Below are 17,539 nucleotides of genomic sequence, written 5' to 3' on the forward strand. Positions count from 1 at the left end.
ACAGAGTTAAAACATGTGAAACTGGCAGCTCCTACTACTGTGCTATGACCAAGCAGGGTAAAGGAATAGCATTACTACTTGTTGTTAGGGAGACTCCTATATATGTCGACCTCCATCCCCAACGGACAGGCAGACTTGCAAAAATGCTCAACCCTTCATCATATCTGAGAGGGCACTCCCAACGAAGCCTTTCGAAATATTCAGCTTTCTTTCCCCCCGATAATACCTCTGCAAACAAGCTATACTAGAGCAAGAATATCTCATATCATCAGGGTTAAAAGCAAGAGTATCCCATATCATGCTTTTTCCCTGTCTTTTCTTTTGGCCTTGTTTTTACCTGCAAGACAAGGAGAAAGAGAGCAATCAGTCAGCACTTGGAATCAAGCTTCCAGCCAGGAACTGACTGCCTGGAACCCCTTACCTGATTACTTACCTGGCATTGCTCTCGAGTACTCATCTTCAACATCTTATGTTTCCAGGGAAGATTCCGCATCTGCTTGAGGAACAGATAGGGCAAGTGCGAAGGATACAAGGAAGCATGTGGAGACAAGCGTAACAGCACACGTGCCGATACATCCATTACTCTGTCAAAAGCAAAAGTATCCCATATCAGCAGGGTGGAACGTACTCTAGATTTGATGGACTTGTTTTGACCCTCAAATTCTTCAGTCGGCCTTATACTCTGGAGGAAACCAAAAAACCCTCCAGCTCAGTTCAAGAATAAGCCTGTGGAACGTTACTTCTTCAAAAGCAAAAGTATCTCATATCATCTCTTCTCATTTTTCTTCTCTTTATCCTTCATGCTGCTGCAAGATGGGGAGAAGGTGAACAATCAGTCGGAGCTCTGATTGCTTACCTTGTCTGTCACCTCTTTCAGCAGACCCCCTAGCTCGGCGACTTGGGGGACTCCTACTACATGGTTTGTATCGCGCTTGACCAAGCCTGAAACTACAAGTAAGCTTCAAGTGAAATTGATACATTACCTTGTGCATCTCCACCAGTTAAAGATACCACCCCTGGATGGAGGAAGAGTACTTCCAGAGAAGATGCCACATCTACCTATGAGACAGATAAGGCAAGTCAAGACGACACCACACTCCGATACTTAGAAGTTTCGTGATTACGAGATCATTCTCCCACAATATTTCCTAATGTCATTTGTACTAAATCATTCACTTGTACTCACTAAAGGAGAGCTTGAACCTATGTACTTGTGTAAACCCTTCACAATTAATGAGAACTCTTCTATTCCGTGGACGTAGCCAATCTGGGTGAACCACGTACATCTTGTGTTTGTTTTCCTATCTCTATCCATTTATATACTTATCCACACTAATGACCGGAGCAATCTAGCGAAGATCACAAAAAGCGACCGTTTTCGCTACCTAGGATCTATCTTGCAAGAGAACGGAGAATTAGATGGAGATCTCAACCATAGAATACGAGTTGGATGGAAAGAGTGCATCCGGCGTGTTGTGTGACCGTCGTAGGCCACTGAAGCTCAAGGGAAAATTTTATAGGACGGCAATAAGGCCAGCGATGTTGTATGGCACAGAATGTTGGGTGGTGAAGCATCAACACGTACACAAAATGGGTGTAGCGGAGATGAGGATGCTTCGTGGGATGTGTGGGCACATGAGAAAGGATAAGATTGGGAATGAGGATATCCGAGGTAAAGTAGGAGTAGCCGAAATTGTAGGAAAGATGAGAGAAAATCGGCTCCGGTGATTTGGACATGTGCAAAGAAGGCCGTCTGACGCTCCGGTTCGAAGATGTGACTACGGGACAGAGGTTCAGGGCCGAAGGGGTAGAGGAAGACCTAGGAAAACTTTGGAAGAGACTCTAAGAAAAGACTTAGAGTACTTGGATCTAACGGAGGACATGACACAAAATCGAGCGCAATGGCGTTCTAGGATTCATATAGCCGACCCCACTTAGTGGGAAAAGGCTTTGTTGTTGTTGTTGTTGTATTGTTGAGTCAAGTGTTATGGCACACTTTAATGGAGTTTTTGACTACTAAGCTAATGAAAGTATTAATCGGGGAGTAAAATGTAATTTTAGTTATGAAAGTGAGTTTAGAAAAACTAATAGTAAAGTGAGAATTTCATGATATTTGAAAGGTAAATTGCGTATGTTTTTGTAGAATTATTGTTGTGTGAAGTGTCACGTCATACTTTAATAGAGTTTTTGACGTCTAAGCTAACAAAAGTATGAATTTGGGAGTACTAACTATGAAAGTGAGGTGAGAAAAAACTAACACGGTTTGAACAAAAAAACGTAACACTGGTCTTTGGATTAGGAAAACAATGGAATTTGAATACATAATTTTTTATTTTTGTACTCTTCCTGTTAGAATTTGAAAATAACACTTATTTATATGGTATTTAAAGTTAGGAATTAGAAGCTTGAAATTCAATTTTTTTTTCCATGGAAATCCTAAAGCTCTATGTTTATGAATTCAAATAGTGATATTGGTGCATGTCAATTTATAATTTTTGACTTTTGTCAAAATAATTTATAAAAAACCGAGCGCAATGGCGTTCTAGGATTCACATAGCTGACTCCACTTAGTGGGAAAATGCTTTGTTGTTGTTGTTGTCAAAATTTTAAGTTAATTTCTTTCATCCAAACAAAGGGTAGCAAATTGTGAATTTTACGATATTAGAAAGTAGTAAAGTGAGAATTAGTGGTTTAATATCCTGATATTAATTAACAGAAAAATTAACAGCTCAGACTAACACAAGTAACAAAGTGATAGCAAATCAAACTTTAAGAGTGAAAGTGAGACGAAATAACTAAACATAATAAAATACAATTTTGGCGAAACTTTGAGATGCTAAAAAGGAGAAATACCCTGATAATTAAAATCATTTTGCTCGGTAATATAATTTGAATTGCCGTTTGGCGGGTGGGTTTTAAGCGATTTGGATTAATGTGCGGTGCAATGAGAAATTTTGTGGGTGCAAAAACTAGCTCCGCTTCATTTTATCTTATCCAGCCCCTGAAATCCCCACCAAAACAAGTAAACTCGTTCTCCGCCCTTCGCTCACAATTCACAAACTCCGAGAGAGCTTCTCCGGCGGAAGCAATGGCGGTGCCGCTCGTCAACCTCGCCGCGAATCTAACAGTCTCAAAGCTCTGCTTGGGTTCGCCTGCCTCCTCTCTCAATTTCCAATCCTGTCCGTTGCATTCCCACTGAGAATCTGACTCATTCTTCTTCGCAGGGACGATGACTTTCGGCGAGCAAAACTGGTTGCCGGAGTCCCTTCGACTCCTCGGTGGAGCTGTCGAGGCCGGAATCAACTTCTTCGACTCAGCAGAAATGTACCCGGTGGTTCAGCGAGCGGAGACTCAGGGGAGGAGCGAGGAGTACCTCGGCCGCTGGATTAGGGAGAGCAAAACTCCTCGAAACAGCGTCGTTTTGGCCACCAAGGTTGTAAATAAGCTCTGGTTTTAAGTTCTAACAAGCCATGCTAATGGTGTTATCAAGCAATATAGTTCAGAATTTTAGTTCTGCTTAAGCACTTTGTTTTATGACTTGCTTAGTGATGGATTATGTAATGTTTAAATGCAATTTAAGGCCGTTGCAGACGGATTACATCGATCTTTATCAGATTCATTGACCCGATCGGTTTGTATGTAGACATATTTTTGTAGTGGTTTGTAAAATTAGTGCAAAATTTAAGTTAATTGCTATATGATGTTCAAAGTTTAATTTTTTTTTCCCAATTAAGTATGTTTACTTTTCAAAGAATTTACTTGACTTCACCGCGGTTTGGAGAAACTTGTGCTTCAATGCGCCGAGCGTTTAGTACACTTCAGCTGATTAGTGATTGTTTTCGTAGCTATGTTCCCATGTTTGGGGAAACAGAATATGATCCAACGCGGCAGTTTTGTTCAATTCCTATGGAGGGACAACTGGATTCTCTTTGGAGAGCTGTTGATTCGGGTAAGGTTAATTTCATACTGCTGGTTTATTTTCGCTCTTTGTTGATAAGTCGTTTGGTTTGGCGATTTTGTTCTTTATTGCAATGGTTTGAGAACATGGCGATGGCTTAATGCATGAAAAGTTTTGTTTTGTATATCAGATATGTTGGTCTCAGTAACGAAACACCATATGGTGTCATGAAGTTTGTTCAGGTAGCTGAAAGGAGCACTTGTCGTCCCAAGATTGTGTCTCTGCAGGTTGTCTATTTGATGGAATTCACTCTCACTCAAATGGTTACTGTATTGCTGTATCGATTTTTGGACTAATTCGACTGATTGCTTGTTTGACAGAATGCATACAGCTTGCTATGCCGAAATTTTGATTCTGGATTGGCTAAATGCTGTCATCATGAGAGGTATTCAAAGAGTTTGATTTCCGAAAAAAGTGATAACTGAACTATTCATCACGCATGAAACTAAAGGGAAAATTTGTTCGAACTTTGAATTGCCAATGCCAATTTCTTGATAAAGTTCAATTCAACGTTTTAGGATCGGTTTACTAGCTTACAGCCCCCTTGCAATGGGCATGCTCTCAGTATCTTTCGCATGATGGGGGTCTGGCAGATGCTCGGTTGAATGTTTGTAGAGGTCATTTCTCAAGATTTTCCATCTAATATTTTAGAATGTAGGAGTTTCTGCACTCTATGCGATGATATTGTATTGATTAAACTGTTATGTTTCTTCACCAGGGGAAATATTCGGAAGGGGAATCCAGATACAACCTGTCCAATCACATCATAAGAGCAGCAGCCATGGTACAGATTTTCGTCTGTTAACTTTGATAGGTTTACTGAAAGATTTCTGAATTCTGAATCCAGGGTTTAAAACTCCGATAAAAGTCTCGGTATGATGATGGTCTGTAATTATAAATGAAGTATTACTTCTAAAGAATTTCTGAAATTTCCTCGTCCCTTTTTCTCGACATGGTTGCTGAAACCATACAGCCATCTACCGATTGCAGCATGATTGTTGGCTCTCAGTTGTTGGATTAAGATCGTAGTTCTTTTAATTTCTTGAGCTAAATATCTACGTTTACGCATTTGGCAGCCTTTGTTTTGAGCTGCCTCCTCGTTGCAAGTGTTATTTTCGGAGCAACCAAGTCCCGGCAGCTTCAGGAGGTTCTAGACGGGTGCAAGAAGGTCGAGCTCAATTCATTCTGTTAAATTTCTTCCTCGTCGGGAATATGTTATCGTCTTGTTTCTGGTATGTATCGCATCAGCTGTAGAATTAGTTGAATTGATGTTTAATGATGACATTGGTCTAGAAAAGTTCATGAGAACACGGTAGGCTGTCTTTGTGGTAACAAAAGCATGTGGTGGATGCTGATATATATGGCCCATATGCCTACCCCTTTTAGTCTGTCTGTTCGAATCCTTGGGGACCGGTGGATCCGGGTTTGAACTATAAATTACATTTCAAAGTCGAATGCAGTGATTAAGTCACAAGTTCAGAGTCCGATTCCCTCAAACGCATCATGTAACTTAAGGAAGTGCGCTTATTTTCTCGTACTGAAAAGTATGCCACTTGTACATTCTTTCTCCCTAGTTTCCGAAAGCTTTGAAGGCACCCCGGTCTGTGCTACCTGACCGGTGGCGTTGACTGACCGGGGTTGTCGGAGGTGAAAAATGTTGTGCAGGGAATTTTTAGATAGTGAGAGCTACTTGTTGCAGGCATGAAACATGGATCCTTGGGTATGAACGCCTTCGGCAGAGTCTTTATGTTGTTACATTTTGTGGACAATATGGACAAGAAAAAGAAAGCCTTCCTGAAATTAGAGAAATAAATGGGCGGATGTTCAAAAGACTAACACCTTTAGGCCATTCTAGAATGAATAAGATTTATTCTGGATTTCTGTGTTTAAAGTTTGTACATCGAGAGATTTTCAGACTATTCAAGAGAATGGAAAAAAGATTTGAACTATTCAAGTTTTTGGATTTTGTGAAGTGTAGTAATCAAATACGCTTATATGATATAAACCCATATTCGACACATCAGAGCACCCACCACTCCCCATGCCATGGTTTGAGAAGAGGATCCTTTGCGGATCCTCTTTGTGGGAATTCGGAGGATTAATTAATCATGTTCGTTTATCGTATATCGTGCGGTCAATTTTCATTAGGTACTATTTATATTTAATTTTAAATTTTAAATAATTTTTGACCGTATGATGTTTGATGAACGAACATGATTGATTGATTCCCTGAATCCCCACAAAGTGGATCCTTTTCCCATGGTCTGGACGCTTTTGTGCTTGGTGCCCGGGAGTTTCTGAAAAATGAGAAATACTAATATTACCGTGAAATCATATTATAACATGTGTACTGATTATGGCGGGATATTTTCTAGTGTGTAATCTACTCGTACTCAACTCCAAACACAGAAATTGTATAGTTTTGACTTTTGAGATTCCCTCTACGGAAAAATGGAGCCGTTGACTTTCTGCGCACTCTAGAAGACCCAAAGTCCGAAACCCCTACGGACCTCTACGATTATTCAATTCAATTTCCATCAAATAAATAATTAAAAATAAATTAAAAAAATTAAAAAAAAAAAGAAAAAGAAAATTGAAGTGCCTGCAGCCTAAGGCCGGGCCCCACAGAGAAGCACGACAATCTCAGCGATCAAAGCTTCATCATCGTCACCGCGTAGAAAGTAGAGAGAGAGAAAAAAGTAGAGAGTAGAGAGAGGGAATCAGGAGATCAAATCAGACGGCTCTAGCGGTGGTGGTGGTGCTGCTCCTGCTTCCGGGTTTGGGTTTTGATGGGTTCGAAGCCATGGCTGTACCCGGCGCCGACCTATCGTACTCTCGAGACCTATTGGGATTGCGACGACGACGCCCCTGGTCCCCGCTGCGCTCACACCCTCACCGCCGTCGCCGCCACTAAGACCCATGGCCCCCGTCTCATCCTCTTCGGCGGTGCCACCGCCATTGAAGGCGGCGCTGCCTCCGCCCCTGGCATCAGTTACCATCTCTGTCCCTCCTCGATATTTGTACTACTGTTTCAATTCGAATCTCGGTTTTGCTTTTCTTTGGAATTTGATTTGATTGTGAATGTAGGGTTAGCTGGGGTGACCAATTCGGTGCATTCGTACGATGTTCTCACCAGGAAATGGACTAGGTAATTTCTAATTGCTTTATCAATTTTTGGTTTCTGTATTTTGCAAAACTTGTGGGAATTGAATTGGATTCTTACTGATCGTTCTTCTGCTTTGGGGGTGGTTCAAATTTTGAAGAATGAGGCCTGCAGGTGAGCCACCGTCTCCGAGGGCAGCTCACGCGGCGGCTGCGGTGGGCACTATGGTTGTATTTCAGGTGAATTGAGTACTACATTTCAAGGAATGATTCGAAATTTAGAGGCTTTTGTGTTTATTGGGTTTTGGAGATGGAGTATAAGTTTAGAGGTTATCTTTTACTGGGTTTATGATAGCTTCAAAGTTCATGAATTAACTTCTTACTGGGTTGAATGAGTGTTAAAGTTGATATGTGTTAATCTCTATGTTTAGGGTGGTATAGGTCCTGCTGGGCATTCCACAGATGATCTATACGTGCTGGACTTGACCAACGATAAGTTTAAATGGCACAGGTGAACATAACTGACCTTAACTGAGCTTATCCTACTGGAGAGTTTACTGATTAATCTTCAAAGATACGGTACAAATGATCTGTTTTTGGTTTTTGTTCTCTGTCCGTAGAGTGGTTGTACAAGGACAAGGTCCTGGGCCTCGCTACGGCCATGTAATGGACTTAGTTGCTCAAAGATATCTTGTTACTGTCAGTGGAAACGATGGTGGGTGTATTCTTTAAACCCTATTTGTTCGCTATCCATCCATAGATTCCATGCACTTCACTGTTGTCAAATGCAGTTACTTTTTGAAGCATTGACGTTTACTATCTTTACCTAATATTTTTTTTAAAGGAAAAAGAGTCCTTTCTGATGCCTGGGCTCTGGATACTGCTCAGAAACCTTATGCATGGGCTAGGCTGAGCCCAGAAGGTGATAGGCCTTCTGCCAGAATGTGAGTAGTATTCATATTTCAATAAGTGAAAAGTTATGAAAGTGGTGGTGAACTTTGTTTTTATGAACCAACCTTATTTTGCAGGTATGCAACAGCCAGTGCCCGCTCAGATGGTATGTTTTTGCTTTGTGGTGGAAGAGATATTTCTGGAGCGGTATGTGAAATCTGAGTCTACCTCTCTATCATTCTTGTATATTGCCTCTGTCAATTTATACTGGAGGCCACTTGAGCTAAACGAGTTATCTGATTTTGTTTGCTTTGCTCATATCTATGCTCCCACAGCCACTAGCAGACGCTTATGGACTGCTTATGCATAGAAATGGTCAGTGGGAGTGGACCCTTGCACCTGGAGTATCACCTTCACCAAGGTATCAACATGCGGCGGTAAGTGATAATATATAAACTAGGAATGCAGAGTTACCCATTTGTGAGTTGCATGATTATTTTATATGTTTTTTTTTTTTTTTTTTAACTTTTTTCTTTGGAGTGAAACACTTAGGTTACTGAACATATTTTGATAGAAGAAATCATATAATGTTTGTGGTACTAATGCATTTTGCATTTTCTACACACCTAGCTGCCTATCTTCTGAGTTACCTTTACCCTTTTGAGTTTGAACCTTATTTTAGCACCTAATTGACTATTCTGCTATCAGGTTTTTGTTGGGGCAAGATTACATGTTACAGGAGGTACTCTTAGGGGAGGCCGTTGTATAGAAGGCGAAGCAGCTGTTGCAGGTAATTTTTTGGTTGCGAATTTTGTTACCACATGATTATGTAAGTTCATTAAGTTTTCTTAATATCTTTTGTTTCTATCTTCCTTTCTTCTTATTTGATAGTATTGGACACTGCTGCTGGAGTTTGGTTAGACAGAAATGGGCTTGTGACTTCCTCACGCACAGGAAAGGGACAGAATGATTATGATCCTCCTTTGGAGCTCATGCGTCGTTGCCGCCATGCAGCTGCATCTCTTGGTGTTCGTATATACATTTATGGTGGTCTTAAGGGAGGTAAAGAGTTTAGAACCCAAATGAAAATATGAATAATGTAATTGAATAATGGATGCAGCCTTCCTCTGCTTACGTGGTTCTATCATGTTTAAGGTCTTTTGTTTATCTTCTTGTACAGACATCCTGTTAGATGACTTCCTAGTTGCAGAAAATTCATTATTTCAGTCTGAAGGTAATTCGCCTGTTTTAACTTCCGAGAGACCCCCAACTGTATCAAGTCCCAGAATGTTTCATGCCAACACAAGTACTTTTGGAACATCATCTGATGGTGAACATGAGAGTCCCTCGTCAAGTCGCTCGAGGTATTATTCTGTTTCGTCTTTTCCCTCTCTACCAAGTACTTTGACTGAGCCACGTGCTCATAATTTGTGCCATACATCGTTATTTTTGGCAGCATGGACAAAAGTTCAATGGAGAAACTCCGGGAGGCTTCTGCTGCCGAAGCCGAGGCAGCTAGTGCTGTTTGGCAAGCTGTGCAGTCAACATCTGCTACTCCTGCTGAAGAAACATCTGTTTCAGATGATAACTCGCAAGTTGCAGAAACATTGTCGGATGGTAGTGACACTGAGGCTGATGTTCGCCTTCATCACAGAGCTGTATGTCCTTTGCATCAAAACTTAATTGAGGGATTTTTTCTTCTTTGAGCGGCATAAATTATAATTTTCTGTTGTTGTAGGTTGTTGTTGCCAAAGAGGCTGTAGGTAACTTGGGTGGGATGGTAAGACAGTTGTCTTTGGACCAATTTGAAAATGAAAGCAGACGAATGATTCCAATGAATAATGACTTATCATATCCCAACAAAAAGTTCACCAGGCAGAAGTCTCCACAAGGGCTACATAAAAAGGCAAGTGTCAATTAACATTTGAGCCACCCTCTCTCTCTCTCCGTACTTTTTTTTACTTGAAGGATTTTTTTGTTATTTGTTAATTAACAGGTTTTTTTCTGGTTATTTGTTTCCTTGCAGGTTATATCTACATTGTTGAGGCCTCGAAACTGGAAAGCCCCTGTCAATAGGAAGTTTTTCATGGATTCTTATGAAGTGGGAGAACTTTGTTATGCTGCTGAGCAGATCTTTATGCAGGAGCAAACAGTTCTTCAGCTGAAAGCCCCTGTTAAAGTATTTGGTGATCTTCATGGACAGTTTGGTGATTTAATGCGCTTATTTGATGAATATGGATTTCCATCTGCTGCCGGAGACATAACGTAAGTTGAATATTTTTGCTCATGCTATATCTGTCAATGTACTTGTAGAAAGAATTTGTTTTGCACCAGAACTGTGACTCTTGAGTTTTACTGAAGAAATAAAGTCGAATATGAAAGAATTCACTCCAATTCTTTGTTTAATAATTTTTCTAAATGTTACAGCTATATAAACTATGAATCAAAAAATAAAACAGACTTTTCAGCTAGGCTAGCTATTGTTACAGGTATATCGACTACTTGTTTTTGGGGGATTATGTCGATCGAGGACAGCACAGCTTGGAGACCATAACTTTGCTCCTTGCACTGAAGGCAAGTGCTGCTTTAAGTAACCTAATTGATATATTTTTGTACTCCCCACTTTTATATTTGACCATATGCCCTGATTGTTTTTGCAGATTGAGCATCCTGACAATGTTCACTTAATACGTGGAAACCATGAAGCTGCTGATATAAATGCACTCTTTGGTTTTCGTATTGAATGCATTGAGAGAATGGTACGGGTTTTAATTATACGGACATGATGCAGTCTTCTCTGGATTTCAAAATATTAAAAGTTATACTGATTTATGTGCATGTAGGGCGAGAATGATGGAATATGGGCATGGACTCGGTTCAATCAACTTTTCAACTATCTCCCACTTGCTGCTCTAATTGAAAAGAAAATTATCTGTATGCATGGAGGCATTGGGAGATCCATCAATTCTTTAGAACAGATAGAGAAGCTTGAAAGACCCATTACAATGGATGCTGGGTCTATAGTTTTAATGGATCTTTTGTGGTACACGCTTGCTCAATTCATCTGTCTGTTTGCTGTTAAATTAATCGCTCATGTTTATGATCTTATTGACATCTATGTACACAGGTCTGATCCCACAGAAAACGATAGTGTAGAGGGCTTGAGACCAAATGCCAGAGGGCCTGGTCTTGTCACCTTTGGGGTACGCAGTTTTGGGTTATTTTTCCCTATTTCTACTCTTGCATTACTCTTCATATTGCTTTGTTTTCCCCCTTCTGGCATTGATAGTGCACGGAAGTATCTGTTAGGGTTTAGGTGGGGGCCACTTATCAAAAACAAAAAGTAGGAGCCACTGATATGATGTTAAATTTATAGCAATTTTGACAATTTACATACAATAGTAAAGATATAGCCGTTTGTGATTTACTGAAAAAGCCTAACACCTTGAGAACTGTAGTCCAATCGACGGTATAGGCAATTGATTGAAACCACATTCTTTAACATCAAACAAACTGGACATTTGATGATATGAGAGCAGGTTTGTTATACCTAATCACCAATACTGTAGTGACATTACATCAGTATCGATTTTCTTTTGGAATACCGACAGTGTCGACTCCTTTAAAATCTTCTTGTTGGGGACAACCCTTTTGTATGGTCACCCCTTTCATGTGCATAATTTTAAGTCTTAAGATATACATACTTGTACTACCATACTAATATATTCTTGCTACTTGCAGCCTGATCGTGTCACGGAATTCTGTAAGAGAAACAAATTACAACTCATTATACGAGCTCATGAATGCGTCATGGATGGATTTGAAAGATTTGCCCAGGGACAGTTGATCACTCTTTTCTCTGCAACCAACTATTGCGGTAAGCAAAATCTTTGTAAGTTTCTTTCCCATGTTGTGGTGCTTGCTGTCTCATATGGCCTTTTCATGCAGGGACGGCAAACAATGCTGGTGCTATACTGGTTGTTGGCAGAGGTTTGGTTGTGGTTCCGAAATTAATCCATCCTTTGCCACCTCCTCTTCAGTCACCGGAGACATCTCCTGAACGGTTCATAGATGACACATGGATGCAGGTAAGCACATGTATAATGTCGTTAAATATGTATGTGCCTTTAATGGGTTATTATTTCGTGTATCGTAAAATCTGTCACCCGTTGCCTCTCTCATACTCTCATATGTTTCTGTTGTTCTGCAGGAGCTCAACATTCAAAGACCACCAACACCTACTCGTGGCCGACCACAGCCTGATCTTGATCGAAACTCACTTGCATATATATAGCTGACAGATTTCTGTATTTTACAACTACTGAATGTGACAATCCACATTTCTCTAGAGGTATGATCCTTTTCCAATTCCCACATTCTGGATTGCCTCGCTCAACACAGCGCGCTGTTGTGTTCCCATCGAAGTTGCAGAGGTTGAAGCCTTGTCTAGTGTACACAATCTGAGAATGCTAGAAATTTAGATGTTTCGGGACCGAATTATTCATTCCTCGTTGATCGATTTTGTAACATATGTACAACAACATGGTTTGTGGAAGAGATGTAAAAGTGTTTTCAAGTTTTTGAAGCTAAATAGATAGAACTTATAGGGAAGGGAAATTGGTTAATTTAGTTTCACTGTGATATGTGTAACATAAATAATATCGTACATTTGATTCATTTTAAAGTGTTTATTCTCTTGTGGAAAATCATGTTTCAGAACAACCTTAGATTTGCAATTGTATAATTGTTCTCTTGATACAAGCGATATTGGGAGCGGGTCGATTACTAGAAGCACTTGGAAGTGTATTTTGGAAGAAGCACCAGTTATTTGCTTCTTGCAGGACATACTTAAAGTGTTTTTTGAGGATTTACTTCCACCTCCACAAATGATTGATTTCAAAAATACTCTTACCAAAAACACTTTCGGCAGTTTTAAAAGAACTTCCAAACAAACCTAGTGACCAAATTATGCAACTTTTGTTCCTCCGAACCCAAAACCAAAACCAAATTATGCAACTTCTTCTGCTCCTTGTGGAAATATTGTCAATTTTACGTGTTACGGAAGTTATGGCAAGGATTATCGTCTTTATACTCAAAACCCATATACAACTATATCCCCTTGGCCCACTCCACCCCCGTGTTATGTCAACTTGGTTCTCTTCTTTGCAGGTGTGTTGGTTCTAGACAGCTTGGTCGGTTGCAGCGCTCCAAATCTGATTTTGCTGTGGATTTTCCTTTTTTTTTTTGGTTACTTAAGCTGTGCTTGACCCTTCTCCATTCTGGTTCCTACATGATTGTCACTCCGGTGGTTGCTGGCAAGAGTTTAGCAACGGCGGGCTGCTTCTTCGGGTTGGATTTTATGTTATTTTTGTCTTTGTCGTGTGTTTTCAAATTCAGGCATTTGTCGTTGTGGGATTGTGCCTCACACTGTTTGTCTTGGGTAGTTGGCTGGCTTTGTAATTTGCTTTAAACTCAATGAATTCTCACTTTTCGTCTAGAAAAAAGGGGTGTGCTGTCCACATATCCATTTTTATTTTATACACTCTCTTAATTTACGGCCGTCGAATCAATTAAATTAAAAAAGAATAAAGGATAAAAATTAACAAAGGTGTGTGAATAGCACACCAAAACCAAAAAAACCCGTAGACAACTATGCGTTTTAAGTTCCAAAAAATAATTCTCTAATTAAAATTTTGGGTTAATCTCTGTTTACTACCCTAAAGGTTCGTGGTTTTCAACATTTGATATATGAAGTTTTCCCAGAGTCATACCTCAAGTCTTAAATTTGGAACAATTTCATACCTTCGTTAGTCAAACTGTTAAGTCTACCGTTAACTGATGACGTGGCATCCATGTGGATAATAACGGGACGCCACGTGTCATTCACGTGGAAATTAAAAATAAATTATTTATAAAATAAAATAAAATAATTAATTAATTAAAAAAAACCCCTTCTTCCCCAAATCCCACTTGTGCCCACCCTCCCACCCACCCCTTCATCTTCCCCAAATCCCTCCTCCCTCTGCAACAACAACGACCCGAGGCACCACCTCGCCTCGCCCCTCCAACGAGCTTCACCGCCACTAACAACCATCACTGTCTACCTCGCATATCCCCGTTCCCCTCGTCCCGCTCTCTCTCCTCTGTGCTCGAGGCACCACCTTGCCTCACCCTTCCGACGAGCTTCACCGCCACCAACAACCATCACTGTCTACCCTGCACATCCCCGTTCCCCTCGTCCCGCTCTCTTTCCTCTGTGCTCGAGGCACAGCTACAGCAATGGCAGCCACCATCGCCATACTTCCCGATGAGATTTCACGGTGCTTCAACCTGGGTAAGCCTCGGGATGCTTAATATTCTTTCATTTTTGTCATGGTGGTTTAATTTTAACCTAGAGTTTGCGATTTAAACGTCGGATTTGCACATGAACAGAGAAAGCAAGAAACTCATTTTTCCGGCGAAGGTCAGACGGCTTTTGAGCCGTTTTCAGGCCACTTTCCGGTTACGGCATGGCCAAATATTGGTATATTTATACTCCACTCCTCCGTAGCTTCAATTTGGTATATAATATGTCTAGGTTTTGGGGTTGATCGGAGCTCGGGGAGCTTTGGCGTTCTTCTTCGTGGAGTCATTTTAACTAAATTTACAATGGACTCATTAGTGATAAAATGTTGGGGTGTGGGTGCGAGAGAAAGAGTGTTGGGGGGGGGGGGGGGGGGTGGGGAGAAGGGGTGTGGGTGGGAGGGTCGGCATGGGGGGGTCGGAGAAGGGGTGGGTGTGAGGGTCGGCATGGGTGGGATTTGGGGAAGAAGGGTTTTTTTTATTATTATTATTATTTTTTAATTTTTTAAATTAATTAATTATATGTTATAAATAATTTATTTTTAATTTCCACGTGACACGTGACGTTTAATTATTGTCTATATGAGCGTCATATCATCAATTAACGGCAGACTTATCATTTTGATTAATAGAAGTATGAAACTGTTCCAAATTTAAGACTTGAGGTATGATTCTGAGATAAAAAAATTTTATGTACCAAATGTTAAAACTACAAAACTTTAGGGTAGCAAACAGATATTAACCCTAAAATTTTTGTAATAAGAGTTAAATACAGAACGGCGTCGTCCAGCGATCTCCCATCAAAAGCCAAAACCCTAACACTATCAAAACCAAAACCCTCAGCGACCCCAAGAGTGCCAAAACCCTAACACCATCAATGGCGGAACACCAAATCTCCAAGACCTTCCCTGTGAAACCCAAGCACAAGCCTAAGCCCCGAACCCCCAAACAAACCTCCGAATCCAAATACTGGTCCTCCTTCAAAACCAAGCAAATCCCTGACCTCATCTCCTCCATCTCCTCCCTCACCTTCTCCCCCACCGCCCCACACTCTTTCGCCGCCGCCCACTCCGCCTCCCTCACCCTCTACAACCCCCTCAACCAATTCTCCCCCACCGCCACCATCTCCGCCTTCCGCGACGTCGTTTCTTCTGCCTCGTTCCGCTGCGATGGCCTCCTCGTTGCCGCCGCCGACCTCTCCGGCCTCGTCCAGGTCTTCGATGTCAAAACCCGAAACCCGCTTCGGAAACTTAAATCCCACACGCGCCCAGCTCGATTCGTCAAATTCCCAGCAGCGGACAAGCTCCATTTGGTCTCTGGCGGCGACGACGCGATTGTCAAGTATTGGGATGTCGCCGGGGAGACCCCGATTTGCGACTTGCTCGGCCACAAGGACTATGTGCGGTGCGGCGATTGCTCGCCGGTCAGTACGGATATGTTCGTAACTGGTTCTTATGATCACACAGTGAAGCTTTGGGATGTGAGGGTTAGAGATTCGGGGTCGGTGATGGAGGTGAATCACGGAAAGCCGGTGGAGGACGTGATTTTCTTGCCATCCGGTGGGTTGATTGCGACGGCCGGCGGCGATTCTGTGAAGATTTGGGATTTGATGGCAGGTGGGAAAATGGTGTATTCAATGGAGAGCCACAACAAGACGGTTACTTCGATTTGTGTCGCGAAAATCGGGAAGGATAGCGGAGAGGAGGCGCAGCAATATAGGATTTTGAGTGTGGCATTGGATGGTTACATGAAGGTGTTTGATTATGCGAAAATGAAGGTCACTCACTCAATGCGGTTCCCTGCACCGCTTATGTCCGTAGGGTTTTCGCCCGATTGTATGACGAGGGTGATTGGAACTTCGAATGGGATGATCTACGCTGGGAGGAGGAAGTACAAGGAAGACGCCGGGGGTGGTTCTGATGAGGAGCTAGATAGGCCGCTTTCGAAGTATGAGAAGAGGGAGAAGAGGTTGAAGGCCTTAGGGGATGCTGGGGGTTTGGGACCTGTGATGGAGGAACCGCAGATTCGGGTTTTAAGGCCTTCGAATTTTAGGTATTTCCATAGAGGACAAGGGGAGAAGCCGTCCGAGCGGGACTACGTGGTAATGAGGCCAAAGAAAGTGAAATTGGCCGAGCATGACAAGCTATTGAAGAAGTTTAGGCACAAGGATGCTCTGGTGTCTGTCTTGCGCAGCAAGAATCCGGAGAATGTCGTGGCGGTGATGGAGGAATTGGTGGCGAGGAATAAACTGCTGAAGTGCGTGTTGAATTTGGATTCAGAGGAGCTGGAATTGCTGCTGAAGTTCTTGCAGAAGCACTTGACCGTGCCGAGTTACTCGAGGTTGTTGATGGGGTTGACAGAGAAGGTTCTTGAGATGAGGGCTGAGGACATTAAAGCTTCCGACGCGTTGAAGGGCCATATTCGAAACCTTAAACGGTCAGTTGAGGAGGAAATTCGGATACAACAGTCGTTGCAAGAGATGCAGGGTATAATTTCTCCCTTGTTGAGAATTACTGGAAGAAGATGAAGACTTTGGTTGTTTTGTTCTTCGATTTTACGAGGCAGCTAGGTTCTTCCGATGTGTTTGCAGTCGCCTGAGGTCACTTGTCATGGCGAAGACAGTATCTGCAATTTTGTTTCTTTATAATCTACTGTATGTTGTTTTTCTCATGTTCTTTCTATGTTTTAAGCAATCTCAGATTTTCGTGATAGAAAATGTTTGGTTCATGTCAAGTATTCCGAACTTTTTTTTTTCCCCTTGCGGTCTCAACCTCCCGCTGTCTCCACCGCGGTCTCAGCCTCTTTCGCCCCCCTCGTGCTCTTGTAGTCTTCATTCACACCTACAACGCCGTCGTCCACATGTTGTTTCTCAGAGTTTGTTGATGGATTTGTGTAGTGCAGTTGGAGTATAGAACCCATCAGACCGAACCAAAATAGTTTATACGGTTCGGTTTTCAGTTTTGGTGTGAAGCAAACTGAACCAAAACATGCCCAACCCCAAGTCCAAATCGAATTTAACATAACTTTTTAAAGTGAGCTCCTGTTTGTAGCCGTTGGATTAAATTTCAATGGTCCGGATCCCCGGACTTGGTAGATTAGGAGGAAGGGATATGAGGAGGATCCCTTTTCTTAAAAATGTAGAAAAAAATTACGCAAATATATTTCTTTGATAAGTTGTCGCCTCTATTGCAATTTTAGCGCAAATATATCACCATCAATTTTTATTTGAAATTATGCGACTAAACA

The 17,539-nt window shown here is 41.6% G+C and overlaps 2 protein-coding genes and 1 pseudogene across 3 annotated transcripts; all 3 read left to right on the top strand.

The window, feature by feature from the left end:
* Positions 1 to 2,527: 2,527 nt before the first annotated feature.
* LOC126615616 (uncharacterized) lies at positions 2,528 to 5,912 on the top strand (annotated as a pseudogene).
* Positions 5,913 to 6,571: 659 nt separating this feature from the next.
* LOC126615601 (serine/threonine-protein phosphatase BSL1-like) lies at positions 6,572 to 12,657 on the top strand. 2 transcript variants are annotated; one of them, XM_050283446.1, is made up of 21 exons: positions 6,572 to 6,949; positions 7,052 to 7,106; positions 7,222 to 7,300; positions 7,492 to 7,571; positions 7,681 to 7,775; positions 7,905 to 8,004; positions 8,089 to 8,158; positions 8,287 to 8,388; positions 8,660 to 8,741; positions 8,843 to 9,013; positions 9,132 to 9,315; positions 9,408 to 9,609; positions 9,690 to 9,857; positions 9,978 to 10,216; positions 10,441 to 10,525; positions 10,612 to 10,710; positions 10,795 to 10,994; positions 11,079 to 11,154; positions 11,693 to 11,828; positions 11,900 to 12,039; positions 12,162 to 12,657. In XM_050283446.1, the coding sequence occupies exons 1-21, from the start codon at positions 6,748 to 6,750 to the stop codon at positions 12,243 to 12,245; spliced, it is 2,649 nt and encodes an 882-aa protein (XP_050139403.1). In that variant the 5' UTR covers positions 6,572 to 6,747; the 3' UTR covers positions 12,246 to 12,657. The 2 variants fall into 2 exon arrangements, with proteins under 2 accessions (XP_050139403.1, XP_050139402.1); XM_050283445.1 differs by having other exon boundaries at positions 6,573 to 6,949; positions 7,046 to 7,106.
* A 2,202-nt stretch (positions 12,658 to 14,859) lies between these two features.
* Positions 14,860 to 17,020, top strand: LOC126615602 (protein SLOW WALKER 1-like). Its single transcript, XM_050283448.1, has one exon. It carries the CDS (start codon positions 15,171 to 15,173, stop codon positions 16,818 to 16,820), a length of 1,650 nt encoding a protein of 549 aa, XP_050139405.1. The 5' UTR covers positions 14,860 to 15,170; the 3' UTR covers positions 16,821 to 17,020.
* The last annotated feature ends 519 nt before the right edge of the window (positions 17,021 to 17,539 follow it).

This window comes from Malus sylvestris, chromosome 3 (genome assembly GCF_916048215.2).
Source record: "Malus sylvestris chromosome 3, drMalSylv7.2, whole genome shotgun sequence".
NCBI classification, from domain to species: domain Eukaryota; kingdom Viridiplantae; phylum Streptophyta; class Magnoliopsida; order Rosales; family Rosaceae; genus Malus; species Malus sylvestris.